Source organism: Prionailurus viverrinus, chromosome C1 (genome assembly GCF_022837055.1).
Source record: "Prionailurus viverrinus isolate Anna chromosome C1, UM_Priviv_1.0, whole genome shotgun sequence".
In the NCBI taxonomy this organism is placed as follows: domain Eukaryota; kingdom Metazoa; phylum Chordata; class Mammalia; order Carnivora; family Felidae; genus Prionailurus; species Prionailurus viverrinus.
In genome coordinates, this window is record NC_062568.1 from 165,764,195 (window position 1) to 165,780,946 (window position 16,752).

Consider the following 16,752-nt stretch of genomic DNA (forward strand, 5'->3'; position numbering starts at 1 on the left):
TTCTAGGATACGACACAGAGACTCAGAGGTTAACTGGCTTGCGTGAGTTCACATACCATGTCAATTAGTAAGTAGTGAAGCAGTGATCTGAAGAAGAACTCAGTGACTCCATGGCTCAAGGCCTTCTCACTTTACCACTGTGCTTGCCAACAGAAATAACACAGTACGTTCATCAACCAATGAGCATCAGAAGGGGCCTCCTAGATATTTATACATCTGCTAAAGAAGGGAACCATGGAGGAGAGAGCAATTAGCAAACTAATGAATCATCCTCTGTTGCACAAATAAGCTAATTGAATTTATTTAGGGAGAGGCAGTGGAGTGGTACCGCCTCCGTGTTTCAGCTACACAATCTTAGGCCAGTTACTTATACTCTTGGAGCCATGGTTTTTGTATCTTGTAGAGTGGGATTGTACTCCCTCTCAGGCCTCCCTCACCCAATTTATTATGAGGAGTAGCTGGGATGATGTATGCACAATCAAGATGAAAACCATCAAGAAATATTCAAAGGGAAGGTATCACTATTGGCTTTGCCTAAGTATCAGATATTAATCAATAAAACATTTTCCCTTTCAAATGTGTTAAAATTGTACAGCAGGGAGCCAGGCTCACCCCCGATTTTAATAAGAAAACACTTCTAATGAAGGCTTCAGGCATGAATTAAGTAAATAAAAATTAGGTTCATAGAAACACTTAATATGTAAGTTTAAGAGATTTGCTGTGCAGAATGGAAACTGACCATAAGATTCAGGGGGTTGTTAATGATAGAGAAACCTGAATTTATTAGCAGTGGGCTTGGTTTTCATTTAAGTGACTTTCGTTTAATAATTTCATATAATTGTCAAGTATTCAGAGGTACTGGGCAAAGCATCCTTTTTAAAAAATGTACTTTTTCTTTCTAACTCCCTCTAGAAACTCGAAAAGGAAAAAAAAAGCTTTTTATATTTGACTCCCTCCTATTACTGTCAATAGCAGTTAAGTGCATTTATGGAGACACAAGGCAGCACAAAGATTCCTCTGTGATTCATCAGAAGGCCCATCTTAAGTATAATTACATTACACAGCTCTGCTCAGTCATTAGTTTCTTATTTAGCGACAATGTCCTTCATTTTAAATCCTTTGATGGTAATTATTTGTAACTATGCCCTTGAATTTTGAAAGCATGTGTACTGTGGCCGGGCTGAACAATGGGCATTTCTAAACTAGGACGCAATTGGCTTCCCCTAAGGGACCCTACAGGAAATGGTCTGTAACAACGCTGAAAATTTGCAAAAGGTTTCTAAGCTTGAGCTACAATCCAAAACGAAGGTGTGCGGCTATTCGTATGTGTGTGTGATAAAAAACTAAAAAGCAAGTCGTTAGGCATCAGGCAGGACTTTCTTAACCCTTACTGACCATGGCACATTTTAAAGTCTTCGACATTACCTAAATAAAGGCACATTCACACGTTATCATAGACTGACCCCCAAGTGAGTTACTTCTGAGACATTTTTAGTTCTACCAGTCACCTCTGTGCAGACAAACAGCTTGTGTTTATGCGTTTATTCATTTATCGAGCACCCACATGTGCCAGGAACTGTTTAGGTGCAGAGAACAAGGTCCTAAGAGGGTTGGTGCCCAAAGAGGAGCTCACAGGCCAGTGCAGGGGGACACATAAGCCCCAATAACTTGGTTATCCTCAGGTGTGTGAGAAAGGGCAGCTCATGTTAATGTTTCAGCTTCTTACCTTCACCTGATGATTCAGTGGGAGTTTCCAGGATGTCCTTTTTTTCTTTTCCTTTTTCTTTTCTTTTTTTTCTTTTCTTCTCTTTTCTTTTTTCTTTTTCTTTCTTTTTTTTCTTCCCTTCCCTTCCCTTTCCTTTTCTTTTCTTTCTTATTTTTACTGCTCCCTTTGGAACTTATACCCCTGTATCCCTCTTGTTCCCAGTGCAACTGGCAACCACATCAACTATGCTCTGAATATAAAGGCCAATGCCCCGTCTGGGTCTCCCTAAGAGAGGGCATCCCTCCCATATGCCTCATGTGGACCAGCAAACACTGGCGTCGCATCTGAGGGTTATGGCAACCCTGCATGTTGCCATTCTTGTCTTTTATTCCCCACTTCCCTTTCCCCGCTTTTGTTCTCTCGGGCTCCTTTGAAAGCCCCATTTATGTTCTTCACATATGGCAAGTATTTGGGGTCAAAACTAAAAACCTATAATGTGTTCCTCAGCAAAATGATTCGTTAAGCAAGGCTGGCTTCAACTTGAAAGAAAAGGTTTCGGTAGGCAACAAAACAAAACAAAAATCCCACAAACCATTCTGGCCACGCAGTAATTCTTCTTCATGAAAGCAAAATGTACTTATACTTTACATGTGTGCATTAAATAAAGCCTCCTTTCCCAGTGCAAGAAGGTGAGTATTGGAGCCATTAAAATTTTTGTTTTCAAGCTACATATGGTTATAGAAATCCACACACACAGACATTTACATTTTCCTAAAACACTGGCTTTATAGTAGGAACCAGAATTTTCTTAGGAATTAACCCTCTGGCCAGGTGGCCCAAAGAGAACACTGTAGAAACAGTATTTGTGGAGTGCCTGTTACTGCCAGGCTCTGTGCTAGGAACTTTACACATAGTTTTCTGATTCCTTACCACTAACCCTAAAAGGTAGGTAGCAGGATTATCGTGTTGACCCATGGGGAGAACTGAGGCCTGGGGGTTAAGAATCTTGCCCAAGATCTTTCAGCTTTTCTATCAAGCTGTCCCTCACTGTTGAGATGCCAGCGGATTCCTAGGGTTCCCATGATCCTTGACTCATCGGTGTGTGTTTTCCTTTTTCTATAAAGCATGGGGAACCCCGGGTCATGTTTGAGTGGGAGAGCAGTTGCTTGAGAGCATGGGACACTCACAGCATGAGCACTGTCACTAAAGAGCAGGTGCTGGGGCAGAATTCCTCTACAGCTATGATAAGGGGGTGACCCCCGAAGCTCTCCACCGGGACGGATCTGAATTTGAATGCCAGCCCTATCACCTGGGGGACCCTGGACAAGCTGCTCATCCTTTCTGAGCCTTACTTTCTCAGCTGGAATGTGAGGTTAGTGCTGTCTGCCTCTCAGCACTGTAGTTAAGGACTAGAGAGAACATAGAGGAAAATTCTTCATTCCCCTTCCTCCGTGTTCCTACCCTGCACAGCACTTCTGCTTTGCCAGAGCAGGCCCAGGCCTGCCCTTGTTTCTGAGTCAGTGCTGATCTGCTTTACCAGTTTAAGCCTGTCCGGATGTGGTCCTGACATCATGCCTGGGTCCTACTGTACCCGACTTTTCCTCAGATGTGCTGAGCCCAACTCCCCAATCCTTCTCATCTCTGGCCCAGGTGCTGGCTGGGGTCTAGCAAGCTGAATGAGCTGGACTTGCTCCTGCTGCTTGACTGGACACACATACCCACCTTCAACCTGGACCATGTCCAAGATGTCAATATCCTTTGGATAGCATTGAATGCCACTGTAGAGCTGGCCTTCACAAGTGGGTAGGGTCATCCTACTCGGTAATTTTTATAATATTCTGAGCAATTTCTAGGTACCAGGCCCTGCAAAAAATAGGCATGGTCCAGGAAGTTAACCTAAGTGCTTTACATATATCATCTCATTTAATCCTTATGTAATCCTGTAAAGTACTAAGGTACTATGAATATCTGCATTTTGAAAATAAGGAAACTGAAGCTTAGGAAGGTTAAGGGTCTTTCCCAAGTGGCACAGCTAATAAGAGGGAAAGCCAGGCCCAGAAACCCGAGCCAGGGCTCAAAGCCATTATACCATGTTCCTTTCCATCCTACCTGTCAACCCTCTGCTGCTTCTTCCTTTTCCGGGTGTTTGATGCACTCCACGGCAGCAGGTGCCCCCTCCCCCCTTTTTTTTAATGTTTATTTTTGAGAGAGAGAAAGACAGAGTGTGAGTGGGTGAGGGGACAGAAAGGGAGGCACAGAATCCAGAGTAGGCTTCAGGCTCTGAGCTGCCAGCACAGAGCCCGAGGCGGGGCTCAAACCCATGAAGTGCAAGATGGTGACCAGAGTGAAGTCAGGCACTTAACCGACTGAGCCACCCAGCTGCTCCAGCAGGTGCCCTTTTTATTGCAGTGCCTCTTACAGTGTAGTCACTTGTCTCTATCTCTCATTAAATGGGGAGATCTGGGCCATACTTTATTTACCCCTGTGCTCGAGTGCTTTGCACAGTACCTGGCACAGATTAAGAACTTCAAGATGTTTGTTGACGGACTGGAAGTCCTAACCTCAGCAATCAGGCAACCAAAAGAAATAAAAGGCAAGGAAGAATCATTGGCAAAGGAAGATCATTGGCAAGGAAGAAATCAAACTTTCACTCTTCGCAGACAACATGATATTCTATGTGGAAAACCTGAAAGACTCCACAAAAAAACTGCGAGGATTGATATGTGAATTCAGAAAAGTTGCAGGATATAAAATCAATGTCTACAAATCAGTTGCATTTCTATACACCAATAATGAAGCAGCAGAAAGAGAAATCAAGGAATAGATCCCATTTACAATTGAACCAAAAATCATAAAATAACTAGGAATAAACCTAATCAGAGGTGAAAGATCTATATGCTGAAAACTAAGAAAGCTTATGAAAGAAACTGAAAAAGACATAAAGAAATGGAAAAACATTCCCTGTTCATGGACAGGAAGAACAAATATTGTTAAAATGTTGATAGTCCCCAAAGCAATCTACACATTCAATGCAATCCCTTTCAAAATACCAGCAGCATTCTTCGCAGAGCTAGAACAAACAATTCTAAAATGTGTATGGAACCAGAAAAGACCCTGTAGAGTCAAAGAAATGTTGAAGAAGGAAAGCAAAGTGGGAGGCATCACAATTCTGGACTTCAAGCCATATTACAAAGCTGTAATCATTAAGACAGTATGATACTGGCACAAAAACAAACACATAGATCAATGAAAAGAATAGAGAACCCAGAAATGCACCCACAAATGTATGGCCAACTAATCTTTGGCAAAGCAGGAAAAAATATCCAGTGGAAAAAAAGACAGTCTCTTTAGCAAAATGGTGTTGGGAAAACTGGACAGAGACATGCAGAAGAATGAACCTGGACCACTTTCTTACACTATACACAAAAATAAACTCAAAATGGATGAAAGACCTAAATGTTGAACAGGAAACCATCATAATCCTAGAGGAGAAAACAGGCAACAACCTCTTTAACTGCAGCCACAGGAACTTCTTACTAGACATGTCTCGGAAGGCAAGGAAAACAAAAGCAAAAACAAACTATTGGGACCTCATCAAGATAAAAGCATCTGCACAGTGAAGGGAACAATCAACAAAATTAAAAGGCCACTGATGGAATGGAGAAGATACTTGCAAATGGCATATCAGATAAAGAGTTAGTATCCAAAGTCTAGAAAGAACTTACCAAACTCAATAGCCAAAAAACAAATAACCCAGTGAAGAAATGGGTAGAAGGCATGAATAGACACTTTGCCAAAGAAGACACCCAGACGGCTCACAGACAGAAAATGTTCAACATCACTCATCATCAGGGAAATACAAATCAAACCATGAGACATCCCCTCACACCTGTCAGAATGGCTAAAATGAACAACTTAGGAAACAGCAGATGTTGGCGAGGATGTGGAGAAAGGGGAATTCTTTTGCCTTGCTGGTGGGAATGCAAACTGGTGCAGCCACTCTGGAAAACAGTATGGAGGTTCCTCAAAAAAATTAAAAATAGAGCTACCCTATGACCCAGAAATTGCACTACTAGGTATTTATCCAAAAGATACAAAGATGCTAATTCAAAGGGGCACATGTCCCTGTAAACAATCTTTAGAGCAGCACTGTCAACAATAGCCAAATTGTGGAAAGAGCCCAATATCCATCGACTGACGGAATGGATAAAGATGTGGTATATATATACAATGGAGTATTACTTGGTGATCAAATCCTGCCATTTGCAACAACATGGGTGGAACTAGAATGTATTATGCTAAAAGAAATGAGTCAGTCAGACAAAGACAGATATCATATGATTTCACTCACATGTGGAATTTAAGAAACACAACAGATGAACATAAGGGAAGGGAAGGAAAAATAAGATAAAAACAGAGAGGGAGGCAAACCATAAGAGACTCTTAAATACAGAGAACAAACTGAGGGTTGCTGGAAGGGAGGTGGGTGGGTGGATGAGCTAAAATGGATGATGGGTATTAAGGAGGGCACTTGTTGGGATGAGCACTGGGTGTTACATGAAAGTGATGAATCACTAAATTCTACTCCTGAAACCATTATTACACTGCGTGTCAACTAACTTGGATTTAAATTAAAAAAAAAATAAAATGATGTTTATGGACTGACCTGTAGTGACTTTTCTTCCCTACCTGCTGAAGTCTACATGTCCTCTATCCAAACTCATCTGAGTTATGGTGGCTCTAGAGCCAACATTAGTGGTTACTCTTGGGTCTGGAATGTTGTGTGTGAGTGTGTATATGTACAAATGTGTATGTCTATGTGTGTTTATGCATGTGTTATGGTATCAACCTTCTTTTTTTTTTTCTTCAAATACTTGTCTCCATCGAAAGCTTTTATAGTCTTTATGTTTTTTTTTTAGTTTTCTTTAATCTGGAAACTTTACACAGCCTTTCTTTGTCTTTATGACACAGGCATTTTTGAAGAATATAGTCCATTAAAAAATAGAATGTTGCCCATTTTGGGTTTGTCTGATGTTTTTTTTATGATTAGATTCAGGCTATGCATTCCCAGCCAGACTGATGCTGTGACCTCAGGCTAGCACATCCAGAGGCACGTGATGTCCATCTACCCATATGAAGTTAATTTTCATCCCCCAATCAAGATGCTGTCCCATTTCTTCCCTGTATAGTTAATGTTGTTTCTCCTCTTGTAAGTACTAAACAATCTGGGAGGAGACATTTTAAGACCACGCATACATCCTGCCACTTGTTAAAATTCCCTCCTGGATCCACTGATGATTCCTACCAGTACCTATTTTTAACATGGTAATTGCAAGATGAGGATTCTGTCATGAAATGCAGTATCTGACTCTAGACTGGATCCTACACAGGAGGGGCCGGGGGGGGGGGTGGGATGCCATAAAGGACACTGAGTTATTGACAAAACTGGAATATGAGTGAAAATTAAATAAAAGTGCTATATAAAAAGTCTAAGGAAATTCACTCTCAAATGACTCAAAAATTCACGTGTGTGTATGTACATATACAGGTATATATATGTGTGTGGAAAGAACGTACAATTGGTAAAGCCAATGGGGTGAATATATTAGAGGTAAAAGATGCATGGGTGTTCCTTGCATAATTCCTATTCTTGCAACTTTTCTGTAAGTTTGAAATTATTCCCAAATAAGACGTTAATAATAGGCTTTCAGCCACACTATAAAATAAACATTAGCTGTCATACCTAAAGCAATGCAAGTCTTTCATTTGATGGCTGACAGTGACTCAACCAGTGCAAGCTTTCCCTGGGCTGAATGGGCTCCAAGGTCTCGTCCCATGGGAGACCCTATAACCTTATGGAAAACTTCTGTCTTTATGGTAGTGTCTGCAGAAACTGCTAACTACATCATGGTGGTATTTTGGGATGGAAGACTCTAGTTCTGGTTGCACACGTCTTGGTTGCCTTTATTAAGAGACGATACAGAAATGATAGAGTGATACCTAAAGGGTCTTGAATATAAGATAAGACAGAAATCCCTGATGTAGTGACGCAGAACCTTCTGGCACTGGCACCTGCATGCTCTGCTCAGTCTCCTTTCATGATTGCTGCATATTCCTTCTGGTGTTCAACCAGCTTCAGGAATACTTGGTATTTCTTGTCATAGTATCTGTGGGAGAAAAATGAATATGCTGAATGATCTCAGACACAACCGCGATGCAGCTTCCCCTTATATTCAGAAGAACAGGAATATATCCCTTATGGTCATGCAGACGTCTCCCATTTTGTGAATGCTTCTAACATCCTGAGCAATGGATCAGCATGATTCATCGCTATTATCCCTAACCTACATGGGGTGTTATTATCCTCATTGTAGAAGGGAAGACATTTGCTCAGAGAGGCGTATCTAAAGTAGGACAGCTAAAGACTAGCGAGGCTGGAATGCAGACTGAGGTCTGTCTGACTTCACAGCCTCCACTATAACATACTAAGAGGCTTAGGCTCAACATAGGCCCCTTCTCACTCCCAGCTTTCATAAATATTTCATTTATGACTAGCCCCAGGTTTGATGACTGGTTTAAAAACCACAGCCCGAAAAGAGAAGAGACTGAACATTTTCATCACCCTTTGTGGATTCCACACCTACATTTCCTTTGCAGACTGCTTTATCTGGGAGTACAATCCTGTGAAAATGTCACTAAGGCCTTCCCTCTAGTTGTGCCCTGCCGTCCAGGCATCCCTGGGTGGATCTTGCCCTCCCATCCTCCTCTCCATCTGGGTCCTGGTAGACTTGTTATCCCTGGACCTGTTAGAATGTGGTGTTGGCCACAAGGCAGCCTGATTTTGAAAGGGATAATAGCAGCTAAGACAAATTATACTTGAACACTTGTAACTTTGTCCTTACTCCTCTTGGTTGGGAGGGGCTGACATGAGGTGGGGTTGACATGGAATTGAGGAAGCCAACTTCCTTCCAGAGGACTTCTTTCCTGAGAACTCCTTCCAGAAGAGTTCTTTCCAGAACATTCCAGAATCTACCAAGCCATGTATGACCCTGGCTAAGTTCCTTAATCAATTTGTATCTAAATTTCTTTATCTGTAAATGGGAATAATTATAGAATCTACCTCAATGGAGCTGTTAGGTGAATTAAATGAGGCAATGAATGAAAAACACTGAGAATAGTGTCCGGAACTTAGGGTTATCAGTGCCGATTATGGTTACTACATTTAAAAAAATTAATATTCCAACATTATCAACACTCTTGCACTAAGTAGATTCTACTAAAACCCATTCTATGAGCCTCGAAATTTATTAATCATAGAATGATTTTGGGGACAGAAGTTTTCTCCTTCTAACAATACTCTATGACAATTTACCATTAAATACTTCTTATATTATATGAGATGGATATCTCCATTCTGGAATATCAAACCTTTTTGAAGGGAGTTTGGGTCAATAACCTTCTCATATACTTGAAGATTTTCAATTTTTATTTTTTATTTTGTTTTTTAAATATTTATTTTTGAGAGAGAGTCTGAGCAGGGGAGGGGCAGAGAGGGCGGGGGGACAGAGGATCCCATGTGGGCTCTGCACCGACAGCAGAAAGCCGGACGTGGGGTTCAAACTCATGAACCATGAGATCACTACCTGAGCCAAAGTCGGACACTTAACCAACTGAACCACCCAGGTGCCCTGAAGATTTTCAATTTTAATCCTGACAACTTTGCAGCAACTTTGTTCATTGGTCTTATTCTTTGCCCAGTGGAAGAAGTATTGGCTTCACAGGCAGAGAAGTCTGGGTGACTTTGGGCAACTTTAAAAAATTTTTTTCTTTTTGTTATTTTAGAGAGAGAGAAAAAGAGCGTGAGCGGGGAGAGGGGCAGAGAGAAAGAGAGAGAGAATCTTAAGCAAGCTCCATGCTCAGTGCAGAGCCTGATGTAGGGCTTGGTCCCATGACCCTGGGATCATGACTTGAGCCAAAATTAAGAGTCAGACACTCAGCCAACCAAGCCACCCAGGTGCCCCTGGACAACTTCTTTAAATGGTGTCTCCGTTTCCCTGCCGTAAGAGGGATGATAGCCGTACCTCCGTCACAGATTGACTGAATTTTAGACATGAAATATTCTGTGAGCTGTCAAGTGTTCACAAACAGGGATTAATGTTGTTCTTATATCCTTCCGTTATCCTGGAACACCAAAAGATGGATAGACTATATTTTTCCTTTTTTTACACATGGGAAGCTGAGGTCCAAGGCACATTTTCCCCCCGTGCTTTTTCCTTTTCTCAAAAAATGTTTTATTGTAAAATATACGTAACATGAAATTTAGCCATTTTTAAGTATACACCACAGTGGCATTAAATACACTCACACTGCTGTGCAACCATCACCATTCCATCCACAGCTCTGTCTTCAGCTTGCAAAACTAAAACTCTGTGCCCATGAAACACCAACTCCGCCTTCTCCCCCTTCCTGCAGCCCATGGCAACCACCATTCCACTTTCTCTATGAATTTGACTCTATGTACTTCATATAAGTGCAACCCTATAATATTTGTCCTTTTGTGACTGGCTTTTTTCACTTAGCATCATGCCCTCAAGGTTCATCCATGTTGTGACCCTGGGTAAGTTATTTAATCCATTTGTGTCTAAATTTCTTTATCTGTAAATGGGACTGACACATGTTGTGGCATGTGTCAAAATGTCCTTCCTTTTTAGGGCTGAATAATATTCCACTGTATGTATGTACTTTTCTTTAGCCATTCACCCGCCACTGGCTACATGGGTTGCTTCCGCATTTTAGCCACTGTGAACAATGCTGCTATGAGCATGTGAGTAGAAATTTCTGTTTGAGATGCTGATTTCAGTCCTTTTGGGTACATACCCAGAAGCGGAATTTCTGGATCATATGGTGATTCTATTTTTAGCTTTTGAGGAACCACCACAGTGGCTGCATCATATCATGCTTCTCCCAATGGTGTACAAGGGATCCAATTTCTCCGTATCCTTGTTGACACTTGTTATTTTCTCTTTTTTCATGGTAATCATCCTAATGGGTGTAAGGTGGTATCTCATTTGCATTGCCCTAATTATTAGCAATGTTGAACATCTCCTCATGTGCTTATTGGCCATTTGTATGTAATCTTTAGAGGGATATCTACTCACGATCGATGCCCACTTTTGATTTGGGTTGTTATTGTTGTTGTTGAGTCTTTTTTTTTTTTAATTTTTTTTAACGTTCATTCATTTTTTTTGAGAGACAGAGACACGGCGTGAATGGGGGAGGGGCAGACAGAAGGAGACACAGACTGTGAAGCAGGCTCCAGGCTCTGAGCTGTCAGCACAGAGCCCAAGGCAGGGCTTGAACCCACGAACCGCGAGATCATGACCTGAACTGAAGTCGGACGCTTAACCGACTGAGCCATCCAGGCACCCCTATTGTTGTTGAGTCTTAAGAGTACTCTGTATATTCTATGTATTAATCCTTTATTAGATATATGATACACAAATATTTTCTCCTATTTTGCAGATTTCCTGTTTACTCTGTTGATCCTTCTCTTTGAAGCATGGGTTTTTTTTTTTCCCCAGGGCACTTTTAAGTGACTACGTTTACAGATAAATTTGGTCTGGGTAGAAGGATGAGATTGAGGATCTTTCTGAAAAAAGCATATTGAACCAGAGTCACTAGATTATGCTCTCTGTGGTCCTAAATTTTAAAATCAGCTGAATTTCCTCTCTTCTTATTCTCCCCACAGTCAGTCAGTGGCTTCTGTGGGGCACAAACCTAAGTAAACGTCTCGTACAGATAGTAATGTGACTTGAGGTACTGAGGAGATGCTGAAGTCTTTCATAAGGAAGTGTTAGCTTTCTACTTGCAAACCTTGGGCTGCCTGTAGATGGTGCTAGAGCACCACATGTGCTGCCTCCCCAGAGGAGGGCTCCCAGCTGACAAGCTAAGGATGCTTTTCAAAAGAACATGTGGATTTACTGAAAGAACTTAAAAATAGACTTCCCTCAAATGTCTTGGGAGGGTCAGAGCAGAGACGAAGAACAAGAATCTTTCTACAAAAGGAGGAAGCTGCTAGCCGATGACTTCCAAGGCCACTGGGGACTCAGACCTCTCAATGCTCCTGACTTGAGCTCCCCCATGTAAAATGGCCTGCCTCTCTGACTCCAGAATTCAGGGAGGGCTTTATATTCGGAGGGTTAACAATCCAACTCCATGTGGAAACCTGCTTTAAGAAAATTAAAAGGAACTGGATTGCTTTTTCCATGGACATTTCCAACTTTGTTAAATACTGATCATGCTTCTTCGGTGGGATCAGCACCTTTGCCTGTTACAGAGGTGGGATTTGCTTTTATGCTTAACTTCAAATACATCCCTAAAATTATAAAAGCCACTTGGACAACTGTCCTTCCATTTTCATTGTTTTATTTTTTTGAGAAAGATCTTATTTTTTAAGTAATCTGTACACCCAACGTGGGGCTCAAACTCATGACCCCAAGATCAAGACTCGCATGTTCTCAAACTGAGCCAGCCAGGCACCCCTATCCTTCCATTTTTTTTTTTTAATTTTTTTCTCAACGTTTATTTATTTTGGGGACAGAGAGAGACAGAGCATGAACAGGGGAGGGGTAGAGAGAGAGGGAGACACAGAATGGGAAACAGGCTCCAGGCTCCGAGCCATCAGCCCAGAGCCTGACGCGGGGCTCGAACTCCCGGACCGCGAGATCGTGACCTGGCTGAAGTCGGACGCTTAACCGACTGCACCACCCAGGCGCCCCTATCCTTCCATTTTTAAACTCAGTGCCAATGACTTAATATAGGTGTTTTTCATCTGTCACCCAGATGGAAAAGACTTCCGTGTGGCCTCTCTGCTTTTACCCTTGGGTCCTCTAATTCACTCTCTGACAGGGATCTTTCTAAAATCTGTGTCTGGCTAGGTCCTACCGCTGCCTGAAGTTCAGTATCCCCAGTCTGCCCACAGGATGAGGTTTCCATCACGGCCTCAAAGCTCCTTATGAGATGACCCCCTCCACATCCCCCTCTCGCCTATTGTACTTCCTGCCACTCTCCATCTCACACTTTGTATTTCAGAATTCTATGTTGTTTATGGTTACCTAAATATAGCAAGCTGTTCCCACCTTTATAACTTTGCACATGTTATTCCCTCCACTGAGAATGTCCTTTCCTGTCTTGGTCTGGGAGACCATTTCTTTCCAGCATTAAAGACAGTGTAGACTTTGTCTCCTCTCAAAAGCTTTCTCTCACCCCTACAGGGTCACATTCCTTTCTTCCTTGGATTACTTTGTCACCTGGTAATACTTCTATTGTAGAACCTCTCCTTTCGTTCTGAAATGATCTATGTGCATACAGAAGATTATGTCTTATTCCCCTCTAAACCCTGGCCACAGGCAAATTACCATAATGTGCTGCCTATAGCAGGAGCTCAGTAAAGTAGTGTTTTGTGAATTGGGGTTAAAATACTGACCAAGGTCATGTTGTAGTCCCCAATGCCAAGAGATGCAAAGGGTGGAAGGACAGACAGATGCTACTGTGTCCTTTAATGGAAGATGTAAGAGATCCCCCATTTTAGAACAAAAGACCAGACTTGCAGCTAATGACACAGGGAAAAGATTAGTGGTCTGAGAGTTCAGAAGTCTGTATTTGACCCACTGGTCTGGCCCTACCTTGCTCTGTGACTTTAGGTAACAAAGTAACTTCACCTCTTTGGGACTCAGTTGTGTCAACTATTAAATGAAAGAAATGGATTAGAAGCCCCCAAGGTTTATTCTAGCTCTCCAGTTACTTATCCTTGTATGGCCTCATTCCTCAGTATTGTGCATATAAAAAATACAAACTTACCTTTTATCCTCAAGTCTGGGAAACACAACTTTCCCAACTTTGCTCATTCTAGACATTGCCTCCTGTCAAATGGAAAAAAAAAGAGCTGAGTTGGCAAGCTAAAATCAAAGTGATTTGTCATGTGCAAGAACATTCTAATTAGATACCACTCCCCCTTAGGATATTCAGTTGGTCCATTTTTTTTTTCCAACTTCTCTTTGGTGGTGAGAATAAAACCCAATGAACATTAAAAGTTAAATCTATGACCAAACAGACTGGGCTTAATAAATGACTGAGTACTGAAGGCTTCTGGGCATAACCAACCCCAAAAGGCAAAGCACCTTTAAGACCACCTGCAGAAAAAAAAAAAAAAAAAAAAAAAAGACCACCTGCAGAAAGCAGGAAATTATTTTCCCTTCTCATTACCTGGAGAGGAGGGCTTAAGAAGGCAATATAATTAGCGACTAAGTACACTGTTTACTTAAACTCAAGATTACAATAACTGAATGAAACCCATTTTGCACCTGCTCTTCAGGATAATATGTTTAAGACTTCTTCAGTTCAGGGATGCCTGGGTGGCTCAGTAGGTTAACCGTCTGACTCTTGATTTTAGCTCAGGTCATGCTCTCACGGTTCATGGGTTCGAGCCCCATGTCGGGCTCCACACTGGCAGTATGAACCCTGCTTGGGATTCTCTTTCTCTGCCCCTCCCCTGCTCTCTCTTTCTCTCTCAAAATAAATAAATGACTAAAAAAAAACAAAAAAAGACCTCTTCAGTTCATTGTCAGCTCTTTTTTCCAGCACTCTTTAACACTGTGAGCACAGATGTGAGGCCTGTGGGCTGAGTCTAATTTACTTGAACTCTAGAATATGACTTCAGGACATTCTTGTCTTTACAATGGGGCAACTGGGCAGACGGTGAATTGCAGTGGGTAGGTGGACGTGGCTGATATGTGCAGCATCAAGATCAACCACGGCTTGTGTGGGCTCCATTATAGGAATGAGAGGGTTAGGTTTCCTTGGGCAGTCTCCCAACGCTGGTAAGGTGATGGAAAAGTTAGGGGGAATGGAATGAACCCAAACTCTGGAGTCCAACAGACTCGACCAGGGAGACGGCAGGCAGTGGCATGACACATCTCCTCAAATAGGGCTGCCTTAGGAACAGTTATGGAACTCTTATTGTTGAGGATATAGTGATTCTGGGGTAACGTACGTACAACTTCTTATTCCACATATCTATTAATTACTCACTATGTACCAGGCATTGTGCTAGATTTGCACGTGACATACCCTTTGTCCTGGGGAAACTTACATAGTAGCAGGGGAAGAAATAATTTATATATTATTTCTATGCATTTATTTACATTTATATAAATTATTGTATTATATATTTTATTTACCACTGATTCGTTTCTGGTATGCCATGTACTTACCGCTTTATGTACACCTTATCTTCCCTCCCACTCCTTGCCCTAACCAGAATGCAAGCCACATGAGGCCAGGAGCTCTGTCTACTTACTGCTTACTCAGCACCTAGAATATTCATAAAATAAACCAAGCCCCTTCTATGGACCAAGCGCAGCATTCAACATGCACAGGAAACAGATATGAAGATCGCATGGGCCTTTTAATCAAGGAGCTCACCAGAGAATGGAAGAGACATTTACTGCGATCAAAATAGAGTGTGATAAACACTTTGCTAGAAGTAGATAAACTTCTTCTCTGTAGTTATTTGAGGGTTAGGAAAGTTGATACTTTTTCATCTGCTAATCACTTACATATATGTCTTCTACCCTGGCTAGGATGCTCTACCAACTCTTCCCCAAGGATGACATGAACATTCTGAGAGTTATCTGGTTATCTAGATAAATCCTCAATGGATTTAAAAGGGCTGACTAGGAAATAAGAGATGCTGAGGTCAGCAAGCACAGTGATGACAAAAGAAAATGGCAGTCATAAGAAAGGGGGAGATTTTCTAAATTACGAAAAATTACCGAAAAGGAAACCATGATTAGAAGAACTTAAAAAGGACAATCTGGGGCCATTTTGTGGAGGGACAAACATTTAAACACATTTTAGTGAGACTGCTGCCATTCCACTCCACAAGGATATTTTAAGAGCTCCGCTCACTCCGTATTTTCCTTCATAGACTAAGTTCTGGTTCCTTTAAAGTAAGCCCCATATCTTGTGAAGATGGCCTCAGCAATCTCCATTGCCAACTCTCTTGTTCTGTCCTCACTTCTTTCAGAGTAGTGCTCTGCAGTCCTTCCAGAGTGGATTCTGCCTCCTCTTGCTCTTTGGAATCCTGAAAATGCCCTCAGGAAATACTCCTCTTGGTTGACCTCAAGCCTTGGACTTGAGAGGACATTCCAGAACTGCCTTCATGGGTGGGACCCAGGAAATCTGTATTATAAAGGGTGCTCCATAAATGTCCTTTCCTTTCCCAGGGAAACAGTTGTGTGGACAAATGGTACACACCAGGGCTTTCTTCCCTTCTTCACATTACCTTTGCCTGTTTTTAAAATAAATTAGTGAGGGGGGCGCCTGGGTGACTCAGTCGGTTAAGCATCCGGCTCCTGATTTTGGCTTAGGTCACAGTTTGTGAGATCAAGCCCCGCGTGGGCTCTGGGCCAACAGCGCAGAACTTGCTTGGGATTCTCTCTCTCCCTCTGTCTCTGCCCCTCTCCTGCTTGCGCACATGCACTCTCTCTCTCTCTCTCTCTCTCTCTCTTAAAACAAATAAACTTCAAAAATAAAATAAAATTAATTAATTATTGAGAAACAAACACCAGCACTAGAGATTTTAAAGGTTTAAAAAGAGGGGTTCCTTTAATAAGTATAGATTTCAACATTAAACTTAGCTCAGGTATTGACTCCACTGAGGAGGTTTTTTCTGACTCATCCCTGTGGCCTACCTCACAGCAACTTGTGCTACCATCTATCATAGCATTTATGACATGGCACCACAATTTTTTGTTAGCACACCAGCCTCCCTGACTAGACTCTGAGCTCCTTAAGACAGGAACTGTTACAATTATTCCCACCGCCAGACTCAGCATCTGGTGTATCGTGCACTCAGGGAATGTCTATGGGATGAATGAACTTAAGGGTCATACACGTGACAGAATGCTCAAATGGAAGTTTTGGCTGAGATCTAAAGTTGACAGATATAAGATACCAAAGTGAGCTGGAAACAGACCACCCTGAAG

At 41.9% G+C, this 16,752-nt stretch overlaps 1 protein-coding gene and 1 long non-coding RNA gene across 15 annotated transcripts in view; one reads left to right on the forward strand and one right to left on the reverse strand.

Moving 5' to 3' along the window:
• Nucleotides 1–16,752, forward strand: part of LOC125173290 (uncharacterized) — a 58,547-nt gene that overhangs the window by 37,448 nt on the left and 4,347 nt on the right. The gene's annotated exons all lie outside the window — the stretch shown is intronic.
• FGGY (FGGY carbohydrate kinase domain containing) overlaps nt 7,643–16,752 on the reverse strand; it is a 425,323-nt gene continuing 416,213 nt past the window's right edge. For all 14 annotated transcript variants that reach the window (XM_047872219.1, XM_047872229.1, XM_047872228.1 and 11 more), the window contains 2 exons: nt 13,565–13,626; nt 7,643–7,872 (listed from right to left, as the gene is read on the reverse strand). In XM_047872219.1, coding sequence (XP_047728175.1) covers nt 7,791–7,872; nt 13,565–13,626 — 144 coding nt within the window. In that variant the 3' untranslated portion in view covers nt 7,643–7,790. The remainder of the gene's footprint in view (nt 7,873–13,564; nt 13,627–16,752) is intronic.